This window comes from Miscanthus floridulus, chromosome 5, assembly GCF_019320115.1.
Source record: "Miscanthus floridulus cultivar M001 chromosome 5, ASM1932011v1, whole genome shotgun sequence".
Taxonomy (NCBI): Eukaryota; Viridiplantae; Streptophyta; class Magnoliopsida; order Poales; family Poaceae; genus Miscanthus; species Miscanthus floridulus.
Window position 1 is genome coordinate 34659044 of NC_089584.1, and position 25007 is coordinate 34684050.

At 48.3% G+C, this 25007-nt stretch overlaps 1 protein-coding gene and 1 pseudogene across 1 annotated transcript; both read left to right on the forward strand.

Moving 5' to 3' along the window:
• The first annotated feature begins 2466 nt into the window (after positions 1–2466).
• On the forward strand, positions 2467–7809 carry LOC136454506 (coronatine-insensitive protein homolog 1b-like; annotated as a pseudogene).
• An 11140-nt stretch (positions 7810–18949) lies between these two features.
• Positions 18950–21460, forward strand: LOC136451938 (probable indole-3-pyruvate monooxygenase YUCCA10). The gene is made up of 3 exons (XM_066452613.1): positions 18950–19705; positions 20237–20596; positions 20933–21460. The coding sequence occupies exons 1-3, from the start codon at positions 18950–18952 to the stop codon at positions 21131–21133; spliced, it is 1317 nt and encodes a 438-aa protein (XP_066308710.1). The 3' UTR covers positions 21134–21460.
• Positions 21461–25007: the final 3547 nt, after the last annotated feature.

Sequence of the window (25007 nt, forward strand, 5' to 3'; positions counted from 1 at the left end):
TGAACGGTGTATTTTGCTGCTTTGGCTGTGCATGTCTTTTGAGTTTTCACTGTGTTTCATGACGTGTCCGTGTCAGGCAGGGCGCGTGTCCGCTCCACAAAATCACCTTCGTGGCTCATCTGAAACAGCTACAGTGCTTCATGGGTCAGGCTGTCGAGGTCCACGACAAACAATAAACTGCCGACGGTATATTTCATAATCAACAAGTAATACTAATCTTGCTATATTAATCAGCATAAACTTTTCTTATCATCAGCAGCAGACGAACGAGCACTTGACTTACCAGCAATTAAAACACTTTATCAACTTGAGTAAAAATCAGAACTATAAATTTTGTTGGGTCTTCAAAGCAAGTCATGGAATTTGATATTTAATTTAACAATGTATGGATAGTATGAAAATTTAAGTTATGAAATATTTATGAGTATCAAAGTTGTATTTTAGTTTGATACAGGTTTAGTACATTATCATATTATTGCTAACATTAATTTATACTATGGATGCCATGATCATCATAAAATAAATTATAGGTTTAAAATTTTATAGAAATATAAAATATAAATAATTAGGTAGCATTCATGTTCTTATTTTCAATGAATACTCGGTATATTATTTTGTAATGCACGGACGTTTTTGCTAATAAATATTAATAGTTCAAGGTAAAAAAAAAGTGAGATGACAACTTAGGCGAACTTGTTCCTTCGTGTATTTGAGCAAGCAATGCAAATATTTATTTTCGAATTAGCGTGTTATTTTCAAATATTAATAGTAAAAAAGGTAAAATAATTTTTACATGACAAACTTGTCTGTGCTAACGTTACGGCATCATTTCAGGGATGCACGTGAAAATGACGAAACGATGATATAACAATAACACGGTTTTATGTCTGATCTTACAACAATCATGGGCTACAGTTGAGGGATCAAGAGAACAAACTCAGAGATGCTTCACTTTAGAAGCTATCGATACAATTCTCTTCTGCAGTTCCATTGGCCATGACATTGCATACAGGGCTGCAACAATTGGACTGGACTACTGGAGCATGAGCAGCAATCAGAACTTGCTTCTGCTCTTCGCCCAACAGCTAGCATGGTAGGACAATCCATTCCAAGGAGTGATGGTTCACTGAAACCACACACGAACGTCTAGACATAGGAAACAGTCACAGAAACTGTCAAGATGGAAGTGGTCGCTAAAGATCATGTACTTGTGCGGCCAGTTCCTGAATTTTGACATATATATAGGAAATCAGGAAGACACCCCAAAAGTGTTGTATATACATAATGAAAGCATACCTGCGATGTTGGTGATATCGCTTAGCGCATCACATGCATCTCTCGGCGTAGACATTGCGAAGTACCAGCGAGGATCTTCAGCCGACAGAAGCGACGGGCAGAAATAGAGTTATTATAGCTGCTGTTAGAGAAATAGAGTTATTATAGCTACAAATTGATCATTCTTCATGCAATTATCTTAAGTTATGTTACCTCGGTGTGCTTCTCCGTTGGGCACAGGATGAAGCGACCTTAGGCAGACAGGATACGCAGAAGGTCGTGGCTGTTGCCGCCATGGTTCGCGGCGCGCCGGACGTCGAGTCCCGCCGTCCAAGAGACCGTCGAGGCACGTGCTGATAAACATGAAATTGAAGCAAAATTTGTTGGGAATCAGTGCATCAGGGCAACAATATGATACAGTGATACACCTACTACTAAGGTCCACAGAAAAGACAAGACAACCTAAAAAAATCCAGATGCTGGAAATATATAAGGACATAATGAAGAACCTTTTTTGGCACACCTAATAAGTGATAATTATTGATAAACTGACATGATTATGGACTCCATAGAAATAGACAAGGTTCATTGTCCACAAGTTTTCTTTGCTTGTGTGACTTAGAGATCCAATCTTGAGACAAGACAAGAGGACCCGAAACAATTATTCCTCGCACTGACAGTATAAGCCGACGATAATGATCGCCTTCAACTAACGCTCACATGGTGCAGCTGCTCTGGCATGCCGCCCCTGGTTCAAATCTACTCCCTGCATTTTTTCCTGAGGGAGGGAGTACTGTCCTATTCATCACTAGCCCGCCGGCGGTGACAGGGTGCGTGTCCGTGTCGTGCATGCGTGTGCGCCGAGCAAATTCCCCGCCCGGCCCGCAAGCCCCAGCCGACGTGGCTCGGCATCCCCAGCTGGATCGCGTAGAAGTAAATGCCGCTTCCCCAATCCTCACCCCACCTCGTCCTCCTCTCCACTCTCTTCTCCCTCCAATAATTCTCTCCTCTGCTTGCTCCACCTCCAAGCACCACCGAATCAGGGAGCGAGTGGGAGCAGAGGAGGAGGGAATCCCATGTCTTCGCCCTTCGCTGGAGCAGATCCTCGGCGAGCCGGCGTGAAGCTACTGCGCCTGCGGTAGAAAAGCCAGCTGAGCCTGCGAGCGCCTGATCCACAACCCGATCAAGATGATGGGCGGGGAGGCGCCGGAGACCCAGCGGCTGAACCGCGCGCTGAGTATCGGCGGCGGCGACGGTGGCTGGGTTCCTGAGGAGATGTTTGCACCTGGTGATGGGGTTCGTCGAGGACCCGCGCGACCGGGAGGCCGCGTTGCTGGTGTGCCGCCGGTGGCACCGCGTCGACGCGCTCTCACAGAAGCATGTCACGGTGCCCTTCTGCTATGCCGTGTCCCTGGCGCGCCTAATCGCGTGGTTCCCATGGCTCGAGTCGCTGGCCGTGAAGGGGAAGCCCCGCGCGGCCATGTACGGCCTCATACCCGATGACTAGGGTGCCTATGCCCTCCCCTGGGTCACCGAGCTCGCCACGCCGCTCGAGTGCCTCAAGGCGCTCCACCTCCGACGCATGGACGTCACGGACGACAACCTCGCCGAGCCCAAGATCAAATCAGTTTGGAGGACAGACGGTTTGCCGCATCCTGGATGGTGCTACCGGCGGTCTGGGGGCAACGGGGTCATTGTGGCAGAACCACCCAAAATAGCATACTTACAGAGGCACTCGTCTTCCACCAGACACTAAGCACCCCAAAAGCAAGGTACATCGAGTGGTGTCCGTTGGGCACACCCCGAGGGAGAACCCAAAAGATCCACATTTTTTCCAAGGATCCAATAATGAGAACGAGTTACAACACAAGTACATTTCATACATTAGAGTTTCTTAAAAAGTACATTATTACAATACCAAATACCAGAGTTTGGAATGATAAACAACGGAATTTAAAAATAACATCTAGCGGTAGGGGTGAGGATTCCGCCTGAGCCCACCAGAAGGATCCTCCACACAAGGTACTCTTCAAGCATCACCTACAACAGGGGTAAATAAACCCTGAGTACACAATGTACTCGCAAGACTTATCCGACCAGTGGGAATACTTTCCTGACTCCAAGGGATATGCTAGGCTTTATGGTTGCTGGTTTTCTTTAGCAGAAAGCAATACTAATAGTGAGTCCTTATTGATGCATTATTATTATCAGCCGTATTAAGTTTTCTTCTAGTCAATCTATATAAGCACCTGTTCTACTTTCAATCAAGGGTTGAGCAATCGATGTTGTTTCTTCTCCTGTTCCACTTTCAGTTCTTACTACGGTGCTAAACCGCAGACAAGCCGTACCGGATCGCTCGGTGATTTGCGAATCAATGTGCCCAGCTGGGTGCCCTGAAAACACATGCCCCGCTTGTACCCCAAGCACAAGCAGGACTAACCCACCACTCTCCTGTCCCGGGTGTCCAGGTCCCCGTCTAAACTTGGACTCCAAGCCCCCACCCCTAAGTCCTGGACTCAGTGTGGTGCAAGGACCTCCACCACCTCCTCTTCCCATCAGTCGGTCCGGAAAGAGCCGGATCCACGACAAGAGAGCAGCAAGCCTTCACTATGCCCATACCCAAGTATGCCCTCGGGACAATAATCTATGACTTGCCTAGAGTCATATGCAACGACCGGTCCTTAATCGACACAGACAGGGAAAAAGTGTAATCGATCTATGCCCTGTTGGCCGCAGGACACAACCCCTCACACCTACTAGTACCCAATCCATATCCCTGTCCGGTCACCGTTTTCCTTTCCAACATTTTATCACGAGTGGTCATATTTGATCACCTATTTGCGAGTAATGGCAGGTTACTCACGCTACCGATATTCTGAGCATAGCAGCTACTCGACTTGTACTAGTAGGACTCATGGGTAGTTATATTTATGCATGTAGTTTCCATAAAATGCCTGTAACATAAATGTACATCTTATATATATTCAGTGATCATTTAAAAATAGGGGTTATGCACCGGGGCTTGCCTTGGGCAGGCGCGGGGTCAGCAGGGTCAGCACCAACAGGCTCCTGAGCGTCCTCCTATGCGAAGATCTCCTCCTCGATCACCTCGTCGTACTCCGACTCACTGACGGGCACGAAGTCTACCAGTTCATGATCTACATGAAATGATGATGCAATGTTTAATAATATAATAATAGCAGCTCTTAAAATAGAAGTACATCGATTTACTACTAAGCTAGTGCTATCGACCACAAGCGTAAAGTATGGCATTCATCATTATTACAGCTACTACCGGTATTTTTACTCTTAACGCTGATTTATGTTATATACCAATAACAAGAGTAATAGCTACTTTATTTAACGACACCTTTTAATGCTACAAAATTTACAGCGAGCACCTAATATCCTCGGGAACCTACTGTAAAATTTTCAAAGCTAAAACTATTACCGATTTGCCACAAGAATTCCTATAAATATTAATCTATATAATACTAAGCTTCCCAATTAGAATTTATGAGCCTATGACGGCAATAGCTAACTGTGAATTAACTACACTAACAGATAGATGGCATTTTTGTGAATCTAACAAACTTGGTTTCACTATTTTTGGACAACTACACAATTTACTATGATTTATCAAAGTTCACTTCATAACTAAAATAAATAAACTTTCTTATTTACTGGAAATGGTGAAAACCGAATCTAACTCCTTCGGCCCACCCGCGCTGGCTCGGCCTAGCGCGCCTTCCTGCCCGCGCGCATCAGCAGGCCACCGCGCGGCCCACGCGGAGGCGCGGCCCAGCCGGACCACGACCCACGACGAGGAAGGCCCGCGCGCGACGGCATCTTGCGAAAACGTCCCTGCTCTATTCGGTATTTGCTACAAGCTCTACGGTGCTATTTCGCCAGTCTACAATTTTTTAGCAGCACCCTCCGAAACTCTTTTCCTCTCATTGGCGACACCCCTGCGGCCACCCACGTGCACCGGCGCGGCGGGGCTAGCACCGGCGACCCACGCCGGCCACCACAGGCCTCCCCCTCCCAAACTAACGAGCCGACTCATACCTAGATGCGAACGCGAAGTGGTTGGCGGAGGAAACGTGCACCAGGACGCAGCAGCGGGCTCGGACCACGACGGCGGGCACCCTGCAAACACGATGACGCCGTTTCGGTGAACGTCAGCAAGACTAGGGCCAAACAAGTACTAGATGAGCACCAGCGACTCACCATGGAACCTTACGACGTGGTGACTCGATCGGAGATGGCTCAAACTGAGCCGGCCATGTGCGCGTGATGTGGTGCGGCGGCGCATGGCAATGGCACGACTGTGCCAAGGGCTGCTCTACGGTGGTAGGGCTTAGGATGTGGCGAGCATGGTGACACCCAACTAGAGGAGAGGCTAGTAGTGCGAGGAATTGGACCGAGATGCCTTGGTTGCTAGGTTAGCCGACGGCGCAGGACACCATGGTCTTATGGACCCGGCGAACGGCGATTCAAAATTGGAGCACAGGACTGAACTACAGGCGGTGATGTGGGGTCGGTAGGGCTGTAGGCTACCTAGCGGAGTCAAACACGTGGTCAATTTGAATCAAGACACCGCTACCATGGCAAATTTGAAAGAAGCATCTTGGCGGCCATGAAGACAGCGGAGGCAGGGGGGTCCTGTCATGGCTTGGCTTGGTCCGTCTGTGGCATCAACGCAATGAGCCAACACACAACTACGGGAACAACGGGACAGGCGGGACGTGCCCCAAACGGCTGTCTACATGGCCACTGCGGCAAGGTGATGAGCGCGGTATGGCACCACCGCGGCAGGCAGCGCCAGACAAATGACATAGTGCGATGCGACACGCAGGGGATGGCGGGGCAGGCAGACGTCCTTTGAGCGAGCAGCCAAGAGAAGTCAGCGATCAGTACCATGTGTGGCCGCTGGTGATGTGAACGTGGGACCCGGTGCGCCTACGACCAAAGCAGGGCAGGACAAGGCGCGACCAAGCTTGGTCGGCGGCCTAGGCGCAACGCATCAGCCGGCGAGGTGCCCCACGCGATAGCGAGGCAGCAAGCAGCCAAGGTAGTAGCGCAGGGTCAGTGCGCATCGCCATCATGGTGGCATGAAGACGTGGTCTGCGCCTCGGCGCGCAGGGCGAGTCAGCAGCGACGGCAGGCCAAGCAGTGGCGGTGGTCGAGCAGCAGCGGTGAGCATGGCCAGCAGCGAAGGCAGACAACCCTGGTGCGCAGCGCCAGAGCCATGCGTGCACACCAGTGTGGCGGTGGAACATGGCCGGCGTGGTAGTGCACTAGCAAGCCGGCAGCGTGCCAGGCCAAGCGGTGACCGCGCCCACGCCAACTCAAGTGCCGTGCACACATTTTAAAGCAAGTAGAAAACTTGTCTGCAAAGCTCCAAACGCCAAACTACTTGTTCTATGTGCAAGAGGGTACATCAAGCTATCAATCGAAGCAGTGACATTGCGCTATTTCCTAAGCCAATCGTTCTACAAAACTGGCCAAAGTTAGCTTCGTCGGCCTTCTTTCAAGCCTACGCGAATGGGAGTCGTTCCGAACGGTTTCACGTCGAACCCCAAATCTGGCCTACTCGATGTACTAACTAGCTATCCTTGTCCGCGGCTGCACCTATTACATCGCCGTTAGTCAAACGTCCTGTAGCATTTTTATTTCGACAACAATTCGATTAGGACACTAAACAATATTATATGAAACGTAACCTTTGTCTCATGTTTCGTATGAATGTTTCAGGTGCCGAACATCGAATTATAATTCATGTCATACACACATGCACATAATTATGATGCTGATGAAATGTTTTAGCAAAACAGTGCAATGTAACACCGAGGGTGTTACAAATCTATCCCCCTAAAACAAAATCTCGACCCGAGATTTCATGTGCCTAGTGTGAGAAAGAGATAGGGAGTACATTTGCATAGTAACTAACTATTCGAACTAGAGAGGAGGTGAGGGTAATGCTTTAATATGTAGCTCTCTTGCTCCCAGGTGGCTTCATCTTTTGAATGATTTTGCCATTGCACCTTGTAGAATTTTATCACCCTGTTCCTGGTCACTCTCTCCTTTTCATCCAAGATTTTCATAGGATGCTCAACATAAGACAGATCAAGTTAGAGCAGAAGTCCTTCAATTTCCATAGCTTCCTCAGGAACCCGCAGACATTTCTTCAATTATGAGACGTGAAACACATTATGAACCGCGGAGAGAATTTTAGAAAGTTGGAGACGATAAGCAACAGGGCCACACTGCTGCAACACTTTGTATGGACCCACATACCAAGGGGCTAACTTGCTATGGACACCAAACCAATGCACCCCCCTCATAGGAGATACCTTGAGATACACATAATCCCTAGCTGCAAACTCCAAAGGTCTTCTTCGCTTGTCTGCATAAGCCTTTTGCCGGCTCTGAGCTGCTTTCAAGTGTCTACGAATAATACTTACTCTCTCGAGCCTCCTTTATGAAATTAGGCTTGAAGTACCTACGGTCTCCTACTTCAACCCAGTTTAGTGGCATCCTACACTTCTGCCCATATAAAGCTTCAAATGGTGCCATGCGGATACTCTCTTGGTAGCTGTTATTATATGAAAATTTAGCTAACTTCAAACACTTATCCCACTTCCCAGGAAAAGAAATGGTGCAAGCCCTCAACATATCCTCGAGCACCTGGTTCACCCTTTTAGTTTGACCATCAGTTTGTGGGTGGTATGCCGAGCTTCTGAGAAGATGAGTACCCAGACATTCCTAGAGTTTCTCCCAAAAACGAGAGACAAACACTGACCCTCTATTAGAGATGATAGTGAGAGGAACTCCATATAGGGTCACAATCTGATCAAAGTATATCTCCGCATACTTCTTGGTAGTGTATCTAGTATCCACCAGAAGGAAGTGGGCAGACTTGGTGAGACGGTCCACAATGACCCAAATAGAATCAAAGCCCGTGGAGGTGCGGGGTAAACCCACGATGAAATCCAGGGAAATATCCTCCCATTTCCAAACAGGAATGGGCAAAGGCTATAGATATCTAGGAGCACGCATATGATCTGCCTTGACTCTACCACAAGTGTCACACTCTGCAACAAACTAGGTGATATCTTGCTTCATGTAGGACCACTAGTACAATTGGCGCAGATCATGGTACATCTTGTTGCTACCAGGGTGGATAGACAGCTTTGAATGATGTGCTTCATTCAAAATCTTTCTTTTTAGCTCTTTACTGGATGGAACCACCTATTTATCCTTTTATCTCATGACCCCCTGCTCATCAATGCTAAAATGAGGGCCATGCCCTTCAGCCATCAACTTCCTGATGTGAGGAATCTCTTCAGGGTCTTCCTTCTATTCTCGAATAATCTGCTCCAGCAATTCTGAGGTCATTGCAATATAAGCTAGCACCTCTGTGTGGTGGAGCAACAAGGGTATTTCCTCAACCTGATGCGACTTATGACTCAAAGCATTAGCCACCACATTGGCCTTTCTTGGATGATAATGAACTTCTAAATTATAATCCTTTATTAATTCTAACCATCTCCTTTGCCTCATGTTCAACTCAGACTGAGTGAAAATATACTTGAGGCTCTTGTGGTCTGTAAAGATATGCACTTTGTTGCCCAATAGGTAATGCCTCCAAATCTTCAGAGAGTGGACTACAGCAGCTAGCTCTAAATCATGGGTGGGGTAGTTCACCTCATGCTTCTTCAGTTGGCGCGAAGCATAAGTTATCACACGCCCATCTTGCATAAGCACACACCCCAACCCCATCTTTGAGGCATCACAGTATACATCAAAGGGTCTATCAATATCAGGTTGAGCCAACACAGGAGCAGTGGTTAGAAAAGTCTTTAGAGATTGAAAAGCTTCTTCACAAGATGGACTCCAATCAAACTTAGCTTCTTTCTGAAGCAGCTTGGCCATGGGCTAGGCTATCTTGGAGAAATCAGGAATGAAGCGCTGATAGTATCCAGCTAGACCAAGAAACTGGTGGATCTAATGCATAGACCAAGGAGACTTCCAATCCAATACATCTTGCACCTTGCTGGGATCTACAGAAATGCCTTCAGGTGTCAACACATGCCCCAAGAACTGCACTCGATCTAACCAAAACTTGCACTTGTTGAACTTAGCATATAGCTTGTGCTCCCTTAGTCGAGTCAGTACTATCCGGAGGTGTCGGGCATGCTCTTCATCATTCTTGGAATAGATCAAGATGTCATCAATGAAAACCACCACAAACTTATCTAGCTCTGGCATGAAAACTGAATTCATCAGGTAGTGAGGCCAATAGACATCACTAGATACTCATACAGCCCATACCTAGTAGAGAAGGCTATCTTTGGTATATCATGTGGCCTGATCTTGATCTGATGATAGCTTGATCTAAGATCAATCTTTGAGAACACCTTGGCTCCAGCTAGCTGATCGAACAGAGTATCTATGCGGGGCAAAGGATACTTGTTCTTAACTGTTACCGCATTAAGGGGGCGGTAATCCACACACATCCGCAGAGTACCATCCTTCTTCTTCACAAAATGACTGGGCAACCCCATGGTGAGGAACTCGGACGGATGAAACCTTTGTCCATCAATTCTTCTAGTTGCTTCTTCATTTCTGCTAGTTCTCTCAGAGCCATGCGGTATGGATGTCTGGAGATTGGAGTAGTACCAGGCTCAAGCTCAATGGAGAATTCTACCTCACGGTCTGGTGGCAATCTAGGAAGATCTTTAGGGAAAACATCTGGGAGCTCACATACTACCGGAATGGAGGTAAGATCAGGAACGGCTTTCGTATGGGCAGCAACAGGTAAGACTGGTTCTGAGGGTATAATAAGAGACATCCTATCCTCAGAAGAAGGAAGCCGTAACTCCACACTTCTTCTCTGCATATCCAATACTACCCCATACACCCGCAACCAGTTTATTCTAAGAATAGCATCAATACCTTGCCTAGGCATTATCATGAACTATAGACGGTAAGTGTGGGTGGCTAATACCAAACTTACTATATTTGTGCAGGTATTGATGAGCATCTGTGAACCCATAGTACAGATCTTATAGGCATACAATATAGCCAATAGTGATAAGTTGTGCCGCTCTATAAACCCCATGCTCATAAAGGAATGCGATGCACCAAAATCAAACAACACCAAAGCTGGATGGGAGTCGATGGTAAACATACCAGCCATAACTGTCTCCTGCTGCACAACCTGCTGAGCATCCATGAAGTGCACCTAGCCGGATCTACTAGGCACCTTCTTCTTGATGATAGTCCTCTTAATAAACCTGGAATTTGTAGACGGCTAAGATGACTGAACTGCCTAATGTTGGGGACACTCCCTGGCATAGTGGCCATCCTTGCCACACTTGAAACAAGCACCAGGCTTGTTCTCGAACCCCTGACGAGGTAGGACCTGCTGTCCCTAAGACTGCTGAGGCCGCACCTGCTGCGGAGGTGCCCGGTACTGAGTAGAGGAAGTTTGCGACGTCTGCTGGGGTGACCGAAATGGAGGCCCACCGGATGGTTGATAGGGCCCTCACCTAACAACTTGTACCTTCTATGTGTGAGGGTGGCTGGAGGATCCAGCTGCCACCCTCTTCCTCTTCCAATCTGCCTAAGATGCTCGCTAAAAACCCTCAAGAGCAATGGCGGCATTCATCAGAGCCCCAAAGGTCTAATAGTTCCCCAGATACAGTTTCTCCTAAAGGAGAGGAGTGAGACCCCGGAAGAAACGTTCCCTCTTCTTGTCATCCGTATCCACCTGACTGCCAGCATACTGAGCCAAGTGGTTAAACTGGGTCACATACTCCATTACCGTCCTGCTCCCCTAGCGTAGCTTCAGAAACTCGGTCACCTTCTAGTTGATAATACTAGCAGGGATAAAGAACTCTCAAAAGGCGGTGGAGAACTCCTGCTAGGTTGCTGGATGATCCGACAGCTCTGCGGCATGGAAAGTTTCCCACCAGGCATCTACGGACCCCAAAAGCTACTGAGATGCAAAGTGCACCTTCTGCTCGTAGGTCACTCCGAGCAGCCAAAACTTCTGCTCCAGCGTGCGAAGCCAGTGCTCCGCCTCCAAGGGCTCGTCTGATGGCATGAACGTGGGTGGGTGAGTCTTGAGGAAATCCTGGTAAGAGGACTGTCCCTTAGGACAGCGGGCACCACGCCTGTTCCCACTATTGCCCCCGGGACCTCCGTGGGCAAGGCCTGTGATGGCCTGTGCCATAATCTCCATGGCATGAGCTATCTCCTGGCGAGCAGCGGCTGACTCCCAGTGAGCAGCCAATAGCTCTGCGATTATCTTTGTGGGGGTCATCGGCGGAGGCGGTGGTGGTGGTGGGAAAGGATGAGGAACCAGAGGTGGGACCTCCTGACCTCCCCTGTTGCCACAGTCAACGGCCCGGCCACTGTTGCCCTGGCCCTCATTAGCCACCCCCGAACTGGTGCTCCTATGTCTAGACCTTAGGTTCATCTGTAAGAGATAGGGACTATTCATTAGAATGCATTTCGATCAGGATCAAGGGATTAGAGAGATGACAACACAATTTATTAAAGCATTCATTTAGTTAGTCCTACTAATTTACTACCCACTTATACATGAAGGGGGATTTTAGTTCAAGTAAGATGCTATTATCATGATGCATGCTTCGACCTATACGTTCACTCAAGCCGGAATATAGCGACATTCGTAGAATTTTTGGCACATCGCACACTCACTTTCCGTTTCTAAATGATTTCTTACACAATGTAAGTCAGTGTACCTATAGAAAACTGATTAGATAAAACCAGTACCGCTATCCTAGATAGACCATATTGCTAGGGCTTATACTTATTTACATAATGTAATCACATCCTACTTTTTGCAAAACTTTTGTTGGTCAAATTTTTAGTTTTGGAAAAGAGTGATGAAACTCATGACCATTATTGGCTCTGGTACCAACTGTGGCAGAACCGCCTGAAATAGCATACTTATGGAGATGCTCATCTTCCACCAGACACTAAGCACCCCAAAAGCAAGCTACATCGAGTGGTGTCCGTCGGGCACACCCTGAGGGAGAACCTAAAAGATCCACATTTTTCCCAAGGATCCAATAATGAGAACGAGTTACAACACAAGTACATTTCATACATTAGAGTTTCTTAAAAAGTACATTATTACAATACCAAATACCAGAGTTCGGAATGATAAACAACGGAATTTAAAAATAACATCTAGCGGTAGGGGTGAGGATTCTGTCTGAGCCCACCAGAAGGATCCTCCACACAAGGTACTCTTCAAGCATCACCTGCAACAGGGGTAAATAAACCCTGAGTATACAATGTACTCGCAAGACTTATCTGACTAGTGGGAATACTTTCTCAACTCTAAGGGATATGCTAGGCTTTATGGTTGCTAGTTTTCTTTAGCAGAAAGCAATACTAATAGTGAGTCCTTATTGATGCATTATTATTATCAGCCGCATTAAGTTTTCTTCTAGTCAATCTATATAAGCACCTGTTCTACTTTCAAGCAAGGGTTGAGCAATCGATGTTGTTTCTTCTCCTGTTCCACTTTCAATTCTTACTACGGTGCTAAACCGCAGACAAGCCGTACCAGATCACCCGTCAATTCATGAATCAATGTGCCCAGCTGGGTGCCCTAAAAACACACACCCCGCTTGTACCCCAGGCACAAGCAGGACTAACCCACCACTCTCCTGTCCTGGGTGTCCAGGTCCCCATCCAAACTTGGACTCCAAGCCCCCACCCCTGAGTCCCAGACTCAGTGTGGTGCAAGGACCTCCACCACCTCATCTTCCCATCAGTCGGTCCAGAAAGAGCCGGATCCACGACAAGAGAGCAGCAAGCCTTTCCTGCGCCCATACCCAAGTATGCGCTCGGGACAATAATCTGTGACTTGCCTAGAGTCATATGCAATGACCGGTCCTTAATCGATACAGACAGGGAAAAAGTGTAACCGAGCTATGCCCTGTTGGCCGCAGGACACAACCCCTCACACCCACCAATACCCAATCCATATCCCTGCCTGCCTGATCACTATTTTCCTTTCCAACATTTTATCATGAGTGGTCATATTTGATCACCTATTTGCGAGTAACGGCAGGTTACTCACGCTACCGATATCCTGAGCATAGCAGCTACTCGACCTGTACTAGTAGGACTCATGGGTAGATATATTTGTGCATGTAGTTTCCATAAAATGTCTGTAACGTAAATGCACATCTTATATATATTCAGTGATCATTTAAAAATAGGGGTTATGCACCAGGGCTTGCCTTGGGCAGGCGCGGGGTCAGCAGGGTTAGCACCAATAGGCTCCTGAGTGTCCTCCTGTGCGAAGATCTCCTCCTCGTACTCCTCGATCACCTCATCGTACTCCGGCTCGCCGACGGGCACGAAGTCTACCAGTTCGCGATCTACATGAAATGATGATGCAATATTTAATAATATAACAACAGCAGCTATTAAAATAGAAGTACATCGATTTACTACTAAGCTAGTGCTATCGACCACAAGCGTAAAGTATGGCATTCATCATTATTACAGCTACTACCGGTATTTTTACTCCTAACGCTAATTTATGCTATATACCAATAACAAGAGTAATAGCTACTTTATTTAACGATACCTTTTAATGCTACAAAATTTACAGCGAGCACCTAATATCCTCGGGAACCTACTGTAAAATTTTCAAAGCTAAAACTATTACCGATTTGCCACAAGAATTCCTATAAATATTAATCTATATAATACTAAGCTTCCCAATTAGAATTTATAAGCCTATGACGACAACAGTTAACTATGAACTAACTACACTAACAGATAGACGACGTTTTTGTGAATCTAACAAACTTGGTTTCACTATTTTTGGACAACTACGCAATTTACTATGATTTATTGAAGTTCACTTCATAACTAAAACAAATAAACTTTCTTATTTACTGGAAATGGTGAAAACCGAATCTGACTCCTTCGGCCCACCCACGCTGGCTCGGCCCAGCGCGCCTTCCCGCCCGTGCGCGTCAGCAGGCCACCGCGCGGCCCACGTGGAGGCGCGGCCCAGCCGGCCCACGGCCCGCGACGGGGGATGGCCCGCGCGCGACGACATCTTGCGAAAATGTCCCCGCTCTATTCGATATTTGCTGCGATGTGGTGTGGCGGCGCACGGCAATGGCACGGCTGTGCCAGGGGCTGCTCTACGGTGGTAGGGCTTAGGATGTGGTGAGCACAGTGACACCCAACTGGAGGAGAGGCTAGTAGCGCGGGACGGGCGGGACGTGCCCCAGACGGCTGTCTGCACGGCCACTGCGGCAAGGTGACGAGCGCGGTATGGCGCCACCGCGGCAGGCATCGCCAGACAAATGACACAGTGCGATGCGACGCGCAGGGGATGGCAGGGCAGGCAGACATCCTTCGAGCGAGCAGCCAAGGGAAGTCAGCGATCAGTACCATGCGTGGCCGCTGGCGACGTGAACGCAGGACCCGGTGCACCTACGGCCAAAGCGGGGCAGGACAAGGCGCGACCAAGCTTGGTCGGCGGCCTGGGCGCAGCGCATCAGCCAGCGAGGTGCCCCACGCGCTAGCGAGGCAACAAGCAGCCAAGGTAGTAGCGCAGGGTCAGCGCGCATCGCCGTCATGGTGGCATGAAGACGTGGTCTACGCCTCGACGCGCAGGGTGAGTCAGCAGCGATGGCAGGCCGGGCAGTGGCGGTGGTCGAGCAGCAGCGGCGGGTGTGGCCAGCAGCGAAGGCAGACAACCCTGGTGCGTAGTGCCAGAGCCATGCGTGCGCACCCATGTGGCGGTGGAACATGGCCGGCGTGGCAGTGCACTGGCAAGCCGGCAGCGTGCCAGGCCAAGCGGTGACCGCGCCCACGCCAACTCAAGTGCCGTGCACACATTTTAAAGCAAGTAGAAAACTTGTCTGCAAAGCTCCAAACGCCAAACTACTTGTTCGATGCGCAAGAGGGTACATCAAACTATCAATCGAAGCAGTGACATTGCGCTATTTCCTAAGCCGGTCGTTCTACAAAACTGGCCAAAGTTAGCTTCATCGGCCTTCTTTCAAGCCTACACGAATGGGCGTCATTCCGAACGGTTTCGTGTCGAACCCCAAATCCGGCCTACTCGATGTACTAACCAGCTATCCTTGTCCGCGACCGCACCTATTACATCGCCGTTAGTCAAGCGTCCTGTAGCATTTTTATTTCGACAACAATTCGATTAGAACACTAAACAATATTATATGAAACGTAACCTTTGTCTCATGTTTCGTATGAATGTTTCATGTGCCAAACATCGAATTATAATTCATGTCATACACACATGCACATAATTATGATGATCATGAAATGTTTTAGCAAAACAGTGCAATGTAACACCAAGGGTGTTACAGTCATCGCCATCGGCCACCGCTTGGGGTGGCGAACGGCGCAGGGCTGGGCGACAGGAGCAGCCGTGCAGGAGGCACATCGATCAGGCTGCGCTGCAGAAGCCTAGCAGCAGCGGGAGGCGCCGAAAGTGATAGCCGTGCTATCGCGCTGGAAGGGTGGCCACCAGCCAGGGAGGTGGGCGTGGGCGGTGAATGGTCCTCTCACGGTCACGGGAGGATGGCGCGGGATTTGGGGGAGTCAGGGAGGGGATTTGGGGAGACCTAGCTGGCGAGCTCAACGGGGACGGGCCGTCGCGGAGGCATCCAGATTGTTGGGAATCCTCACGTTCCACCTCCAACGCCTCCGATGCCTGGGAATCCTCGAGGCCTGCCCCAACGCCTCCACCCCAGCCTCTGCCTCCGCCTGATTGTTTCTGCTCTTTGATGATTCATTTTTGGAAAGGGGAAATCAGGAGGAGAGGTTTTCAGAAGAAGAGGACGTACGGGGGCGGAGCCATTGCATGCGGGCACGGGGTGTTTCTTTTTTTTCGTGATCGCACGGGTGGGGGCACGTTTGAAGCTTCGTTGAGTGGGATGGAGGGCGCCGGTTGGGAAGCCTGGCATCCCAACGTTTAATTGTGGTCATCAGATTTGGTTTAGATATTTTATTAGTCTTTGATTTTAATGCAGATAAATTACTATGTGTATTTTCCTGGGTGCACAATGGTGGGAGGCTTCCAGCGGAGGACTTTTTTCTGGGGGGGACCTAGTACAATTTTAATTGGTCCATTATAGTAGAGATGTGTGCGTGTGTTTGTACTATGTTAAAAAGTGAACTTATATTTGTGACTAAAGAGTCATTGGTTGTTTTTGTCAAAGAAAGATACCAAACAAGCTGTTTGTGCATGCAAAAAAAAAGCTGTTTGTCAAGTAGCCCCCTTTTTTTTGACAACCAAGTAGCCCCCTTTGGATTGTAGAAAAAAGAAAGAAAATGTGCATCCAGCTAGTAGAAAGTTATTGGTTGGTTCGCTCTCTAAATGCAGCTAACTAGAGGATCCAAATAGTCCAGTTAATAGCCTAGCTAATAAAAATCTATTAGAGCACCTCTAAGAGTCTCTCTTAAATTCACTCTTTAAATCATCATTGGAGAGTCATTTGAATAAAAATCGTCTTGTATATATCTTTCCACCGTCCAAGAGCCAACCCCGCTCTTCATATTTGACTAGCGAGAAATATAGAATAGAGAATATCTAAATTTAGAGATCTAATTTAAGAGGTTATTGGAGACTTTTTTTATTACCAAAATCTCCTATGACTATGAATTAGAAAGGATATAATTAAAGAGGCTCTTGGAGTTAGTCTTTGTTAGCTTTTCTCAGCTACAACTATCTAGCAGGTGTTAGCCAAAGGATCTAAATAGGGTCTAGTTAGTAGCCTAGCTAATAAAAAAGCTATTAGCTGGCACAATTAAAACACCCCATTAGTCATAATAAAACGATGATTTGTGCTTAAGGATACATCATTGGCTGGGAGTGCTGCATCCAGCAGCACCTGCCTCAGTTGGCCTTTGCTCTAGAACGCGCAATTATATTTGAAAAAAAAAAACAATAAAAGCGAATTTTCTCAATGATACCGTATTTTATTTCATTATTCTTTTAACTGGAGGCAAACATTATGGGTAATGCTATTTATCACTTTTCTAGAAAAATTGGATCCGTGACAGAAAATATACGTTATTACAACAATATTGAACAAATTAGACATATCATGTGTCACTAAAAATATATATATGTTCTCCTGGGGCCACAAACCGACTGTGATATATTATTACTACAGGTTCCAGAGCAACTTGTAGTGATAGCGCTAATAGTGACTTGTGTTTTTGGAGTAGAGTACTAGAACAGAACACTCTCTTATATAGTTCAATTATAAAGGCAGTACTATGGTTCTTGTTGATTTCCACAGACCAACATCTAGTAGCTTAAAACTAGTCTTTGTGTATCCATACAGAAAGACTAACGTGTGGTTTAATTTTGGTCTAGCTTCAAACTAATTGATAGTCTACTAGTTGGTCAAACCCAACTAATTTTGATCAATAGGACACTTTAATATATTTTGAGCTATGTATGGAACTTTTAGTTGGGGAGCCAAACAACTTGTAGCTTAATTTCTAGCTAGTTAAACTTTATCTGACTAATTTTTAGGCCTTGCTTGCTTCCACCCAACAAACAGTTAGCTGCTAAAATATACTACATCCGTCCTTAAAAGAATGCAATTCTAGCACAGTGTCACGTTTTAATACTTTAAGTTTGATCAATTATAGATAAAAAAGTATCCATGTTTATGATACCAAATAAATACCATCAAATTAATTATAAAATATATTTTCATAATAAATTAATTTAAAGACATAATTGTGAATATTATTCAACTAAAGCTTAGTCAAACGTGAGCTACTTTTTGTGACGCGCAACCCATAATTGCATTTTTTTGGACGGAAGTAGTAGCTGGGATGGATCCAAATGAACCGAGCTAATTATTAGTTGGATACCTAGCTAACAACTATCTCACTAGCTATATTAACCTAGCTAATAGGAGTTAATAAATTGCAAAAAAAAATGTTTTGACCATCCACGTACCTCTCAGTATGTGCCCACCTAATAGTAGATAGAAAAGAAAGGAAACGTGTAGACAAAACCATCAACACATCTAGTATATTTTAGTTACGGGATCCAAACAGCTTTGTTAGCCAGCTAATATTTAGGTAGCTAAATACTCCGGTCACTCTAAATTATAAATATTTTAACTTTTCTAAATATATTATTTTAATAGGTATGTAGTTATTGTGCATATATAAGTGTATATCAAAAGATATGTATCTAGAAAAGTAAAAAAAATCTTATAATTTGAAATGGAGGCAATATTAGCTAAACTGGGTCTTAGTTGGAGCTGACAGATAGTTGTAGATCATCCTGTACAAAACTACCAGTTTTGGCACCATACTATTTATTAGTACCATTTTTGCCATGTTTACTAGTAGCACATGCAGATGCAGTCATTCGATACTGTAGCAGGAATGACAGATGGACAAGTATACGAGAAAATCCAACGCAAAGCACCGCCTAATCCCAGGACCAGCCACCACACGCTCCAAGACATTTTTGGGGAATGCCATGCGGGGCCCACTGCCGCGGTGCGGAGAGGACCCATCCACAGTTCCACGCCAGCCCACCTGCTCCACCAAGGCACCAACCTCCGCGTCCTCCCCACCTCCCTATAAATCCAAAATGGCCAGAGGCCTTGGCTTGCCTACTACTCCTACTCCTACTCCTCTCTCTTCACGTGCACACAACGCCTCCCTTGGCGAGGCGCGCCTGCTGGAGCTCGGGGCGGCGGCGGTGGCAATGGCAGCGGCGGTGGCGGTGGCTGAGCAGGAGGATGTGATCATCGTTGGCGCGGGGCAGTCGGGGCTGGCGGTGGCGGCGTGCCTGTCCCTGCGCGGCGTGCGCGCCCTGGTCCTGGAGCGCGACGACTGCGTGGGCTCGCTGTGGCGGAAGCGCGCCTACGACCGGCTCCACCTCCACCTGGGCAAGAAGTACAGCGCGCTCCCCCACGCGCCGCACCCGGACTCGGCGCCGACGTACCTCCACCGCGACGAGTACGCGGCGTACCTGGACGGGTACGCGGCGCGGTTCGCCGTCCGCACGCGCCTCTGCCGCGAGGTCCGGTGCGCGCGGTACGACCCCGCGAGCGCGCGGTGGGTGATGGAGGCCGTGGACCTCGGCGGCACGGGCGGCCAGACCGAGCGGTACAAGGCGAGGTTCCTGGTGGTGGCGTCGGGGGAGAACGCCGAGAAGTTCGTGCCGGAGGTGCCCGGGCTCGAGGCGTTCCCCGGCGAGGTGATGCACGCCGCCGAGTACCGGTCGGCGGAGGGCATGCGCGGGAAGGCCGTGCTCGTCGTCGGGTCGGGCAACTCCGGCATGGAGATCGCCTACGACCTCGCGGCCGCCGGCGCCGTCACCTCCATCGTCGTCCGCAGCGAGGTCAGTAATAATTAACCTTACAGTATACTGCTCACTGTGCTGCATGCCCTGCTCTCTTGTTGCATGCCTGGCTCGACAGACAGTCGTCAGGACTGCCAGCGCAACAAGTGTGACCTGGTGCGACCGTGGCGTCATGCAGGGCACTGGCACTGGTGGTGGGGGCTAGCTGATGCTGCATGCACCCCGAATCCTAAGTTGCTGCTTGCATTGCATCCTATATTCCTAATATTCCAATCGTATAAGTAATATTATGTAATCGTATCTTTGCGTGTCAATCGATGTCGTCTTGTGTCCCTACTCCCGTGTAGTGTAGTGTAGTGTAGTGCGTAGCCGTTGGATCCCCCGATGGATGGTCCTGATCGATCGAGTCCTAATTACTATACTTACCAGTACTACTAGTAGTAGTAGAATTAGATTATCAACAAGGACTAGTTGGTGCACTTACTACTAGAATAGAATCAGACGCGATCATGTAATACTATTTTTTATTATTGTGGGCGGATGTTGAATGCATGCGCACGACCCATGCAGCTTCACCTGGTGACCAAGGAGATCTGGAACGTGGCGATGGCGCTGTACCCGTACCTGCCGGCGTGGGTCATCGACAAGCTGGTGCTGCTCATGTGCGCCGTCGTGTTCGGCGACACGTCCAGGCACGGCCTCCGCCGCCCCGCCGTGGGGCCCTTCACCATGAAGCTCACCACCCCGGCCTACCCTGTCGTGGACGTCGGCACCTACGACAAGATCAGGACCGGCGAGATCCGCGTGCTCCCCGCAGGCGTCAAGAGCGTCCGCGGCAACGTCGTCGAGTTCGGGGACGGGAAGCGACACCCCTTCGACGCCATCGTCTTCGCCACCGGCTACCGGAGCACCGTCAGGCAGTGGCTCAAGGTACACGCGTTCGATCGCCCACTTTAACTACTACTACTACATGCATGTGTGTGTTGTACTACTGCATGCATCATGATGATCTATCTATCTATCTGCACTGCCAAAAGATAGCATATGCATTGCACATTATTTGCACCCATGATGTCAGCTGTGTTCCGTGGGTGCATGGACATGTGGCCTGGTGCGTGAGACTTCGCCGCGAAGCAAAGCTCAGTCCGCCGGCCGGCCGGGTCTCATCTTTGCAATTGCACGCATGCTCCATCTCCCTAGCCCCTAGCTAGCAACTCGCAACAATAGTCTAATACAAGCATGCATGTGCATTTCTCTTTTGTTTAGAGCGAGGACGGGCTGATTGGAGACGACGGGATGGCGGCACGGAGCTGTCCGGAGCACTGGAAGGGGGACAACGGGCTGTACTGCGCCGGGATGGTGCGGAGGGGCATCTACGGCAGCTGCGAGGACGCGGAGCTCATCGCCGGCGACATCAGCAAGCTGCTGCGCCCCCAGCAGGAGCAGGAGCAGGGCAACGGCTTCTAGCTCCAGCATTTGTCGTCCGTATGTGGATCCAATCCAACGCGCGTGCGAGCAACGGCTGCGATGTGCGATCATCTCGGCTCGCCGACAAACAACGTACTATCATATATATATTTATATATTAATTAAATATATAAATATGTATATGATGCTTTGTGGAATGTGATTGCTGAAAGAGATGGGCAGGAGAGAGACACCATGCAAGCAAGACGCTTTTGTTTGTTGCACATGGAAACAAGCTCTATTGTTTGATTGGTTAATAATGGTTGCGTGAATAAACTAAACGTGCTTGAGATGGCTATTGGAGTGCGAGCGCCTTCCTGGGCCTCCCGCTTCAGGCTCGGGCCCAACTCCCCCACCTCCCGGCGACCCGGTGCTACATACATCAAGCTGCCGCTGCAGGAAACTCTGATCCGTACTTCTAACATGGAATCCTGTGTGGGCTGCCCATGCGCCTGCCTACATGGGCCCGCCTTCTAACATGGAATCCCCAGCTCAGAACCTCTTGGGCCAATGCTCAGTCGCGGGCACATCCTCAGCCGCTGGCCCATTCGCGGCGCAGTCAGCCAACGCTGTGGCCGTTGCCGGACGTGCTACAGGATCCGCTTCGGTCGGCTTCATCGACTCCCTCAGGCTGCCGCTGCAGGAAACTCTGATCCGTACTGCACCGCGTCCACGCGTTGCGCGTAATGTCATCGACCTCGTACCTCGTCGCAGTGACAAGCTCGCAGCCAAGTCATCCTTTCGCGACCTGCAGCCGGAGAAACAAGCGAGGCGTGTGACGCTGAACAGGTGGCAAAAGAGGCCTGATGACGCCGGTTGCACTCCAGATACCGCGATTGCAACCAAATTCCACAAGACCTTCGCCGAGCCGTTGTCGTCTTCCAAGAAAGCAGCGATGCGCGAGCTCTTCCCCGCTCGTGGCGCTTGCTGGGCAGCGCCGGCGGCGGAGTCAGATTGAGCCACTGTTGCTCATCGTCCCCAAAAGGGTTTTTCCCAATGAGTGCAAACCACATCCTCATCTGGAACGCACGAGGCATGAACAGCCGTGCGCGTCGTAGCGTTGTTAGGGATATCGTCGATCAGCAGCGCAGCTCCATTGTATGCCTGCAAGAGTCCAAGGTCGCCACATTCTCTGTATCCATGAACATTGATGTAACAGGAATTGACTTCGATTATATCAGTCTTCCTGCGATTGGCATTGCTTGGGGTCGCCGGGACCTGTGGAATGCCTCGCTCCCGTGCGTGCGCCGGTTCTCGATCACCATCAAACTAGCGCCGTTGGATGGCCTGGGCGAGCCCTAGTGGCTGACGCCTGGATCGCTACAGGCTTCCGCTGCCTTGTGTCGCTGACTGCTCTTGCTACTTAGTGGTCGCGGCTTCCCCTTCTCTTGTCGCGCAATTAGTTTCCTCAGTTAGTACACCTCTTAGCACCACCGTTGAAGCCGGTGATTTGTGTAAGTGTTCCTCCTGTCCGCGAACTATGGCACCTCGTCGTGGATAGCACTGGTTGTACTTTGTTCCCACTACTCTTAATGAAACACGTGCCATTGCACGCTTTCGAAAAAACAATCCACATGTCAGGGTACGTATCAAACAATCCATGTCTCCTGTTTCTCAAGATTATAGTTTTAACTATCTACTACCTCCGTCGCTAAAAAAAAGTCGTTATGGAAATCGTGCAAGTCAAACTTTTTTTTAATCTTTGACTAGGTTTTTTAGAAAATCACTACTACAGAAACGTTTTTAGGGGCATCTCGTAACCCTTTGTAGGGGCGGTTTGGCCAGCCGCCCCTACCAAACCGTCTCTACAAATCATGCATTTGTAGGGACGGTTGTAGTACCAACTAATGGAGACGGGGATCCTGATCTTCCGTCAGGTGATGGTAACTATCGTTGTGGCGGAGAATGACACATCGATCCGGCTTCAGATCGAAAGATCGAACCCTGCAATCTTAGCACCACAGCTCCTCTGGTTATCAACCAAGACACGGATCTGGTTGACCTCGCCAAGAAGGCTAATCCCTGCCTGCGCAACGAAGAACACAAGTAAGAACAAGAAAGAAAGCAACCAAATTACAGATGAATGATTAATCTCATGAGTTGAGGTCTCACAAACCGATGAACGGCGAAACTGTTCTTGACAAAATAATCTAAGCAAAACCCGAATCCTAATGGAGGGGCGGCGGCTGTTTATGAAGACTCTAGGGTCGTGCAAGACCCCTGGACGCGTCCCTAATGGGCTCAAACTCGATACATGGTCCAACGGACCAAAAGACGATGTCGCAACACCCTGGCAGATTCTGGACGCTGACTTGTTTCGATGATTCCTATTGATTCCGAACAAATTTTGATGTGAAACCACTTGGATTGGCTTCCTTATCAAATTAGCTTTCCATCCATATGTGGATCATTGAAAACAGAGTCCGGATGCGTCCTGGGTGACCAGTTTAAGGCAGACTAGTCCTGGAGGCCGAGGCAGTACTCGAATTCTTGTTGGACTGGGCCTCCGGCTTATGTTGGACGTCCTTGCTGGTCATCATCACCTCCACCACTTCCTCTAAGTCCTTCATGACCCTCTCCAATGTTCCTAAGCAAGATAACATCATTAGGTAGTAGTCTATTCTCAAAAGTATGAAAAGTATCGCTTAAGAACGAGCTCACCTCTAAATTGAGTTGTCGCTTTCGAGCCTGGGTCATTGGACCTTGCATGACGGTTGGAGGATCAGTGGCTACCTCTGAAGAAGTGATGTCCTCATCATCCTCCCCCTCTTGAATTTGAGTCGTCCTCGACTCAAGCTCATCTTCTTCTCCCAAATAAGGTTTCAAATCTGCAATGTTAAAGGTATGGACTAACCCCGAACTCGGGTGGCAATTCAAGTTTATAGGCATTATCATTTATTTTCTCAATGATCTTATAAGGACCAGCTACTCTTGGCATTAATTTAGACTTACGCAGCTCAGGAAATCTATCTTTTCTCAAATGTAACCAATTGATGCTCAATTACTACCCGGTTCAAGTTTAATCTCTTTTCTACCTTTACTACCAGCAATTCTATACTTTTCATTCATGCTTTCAATATTTGCTTTAGTTGTTTCATGCAACTTACGAATAAAATCAGCACGCTCTCTAGCATCACTATGTATTCTCTCAGTGGTAGGTAAAGGCAAAAGATCAATAGGAGCACGGGGATTAAAACCATACACTACCTGAAAAGGACTTACCTTGGTGGTGGAATGTTCCGCCCTGTTATATGCAAACTCCACATGCGGCAAACACTCTTCCTACATCTTCAAATTGCGCTTCAAAATGGCTCTCAACATGGTGGACAATGTTCGATTCACAACCTCAGTTTGCCCATCAGTTTGGGGATGACATGTTGTAGAAAACAGTAGCTTGGTCCCCAATTTATTCCACAACTGTGCGCCAAAAATGACTCAAGAATTTTGCATCGCGATCTGAAACAATAGTAGAAGGCATACCATGCAAGCGAACGATTTCTTGAAAGAAAAGGTCAGCAATATGAACAACATCGTCGCTCTTATGACAAGGAATAAAATGTGCCATCTTAGAAAAACGATCAACCACCACAAAAATACTATCCCTCCCCCTCTTAGTCCTTGGCAATCCCAACACAAAATCCATAGATATATCTGCCCAAGGAGTAGAAGGAACAGGAAGAGGCATATACAAACCATGTGGGTTCAACCGTGACTTAGCTTTTTGACATGTGGCACACCGAGCCACTGTACCGCTCTACATCTCGCCTCATCCTTGGCCAAAAGAAGTGTGTGGACAGCACCTCCTCCGTCTTCTTGGCACCAAAATGTCCCATCAATCCGCCTCCATGTGCCTCCTGCAACAACAAAAGACGAA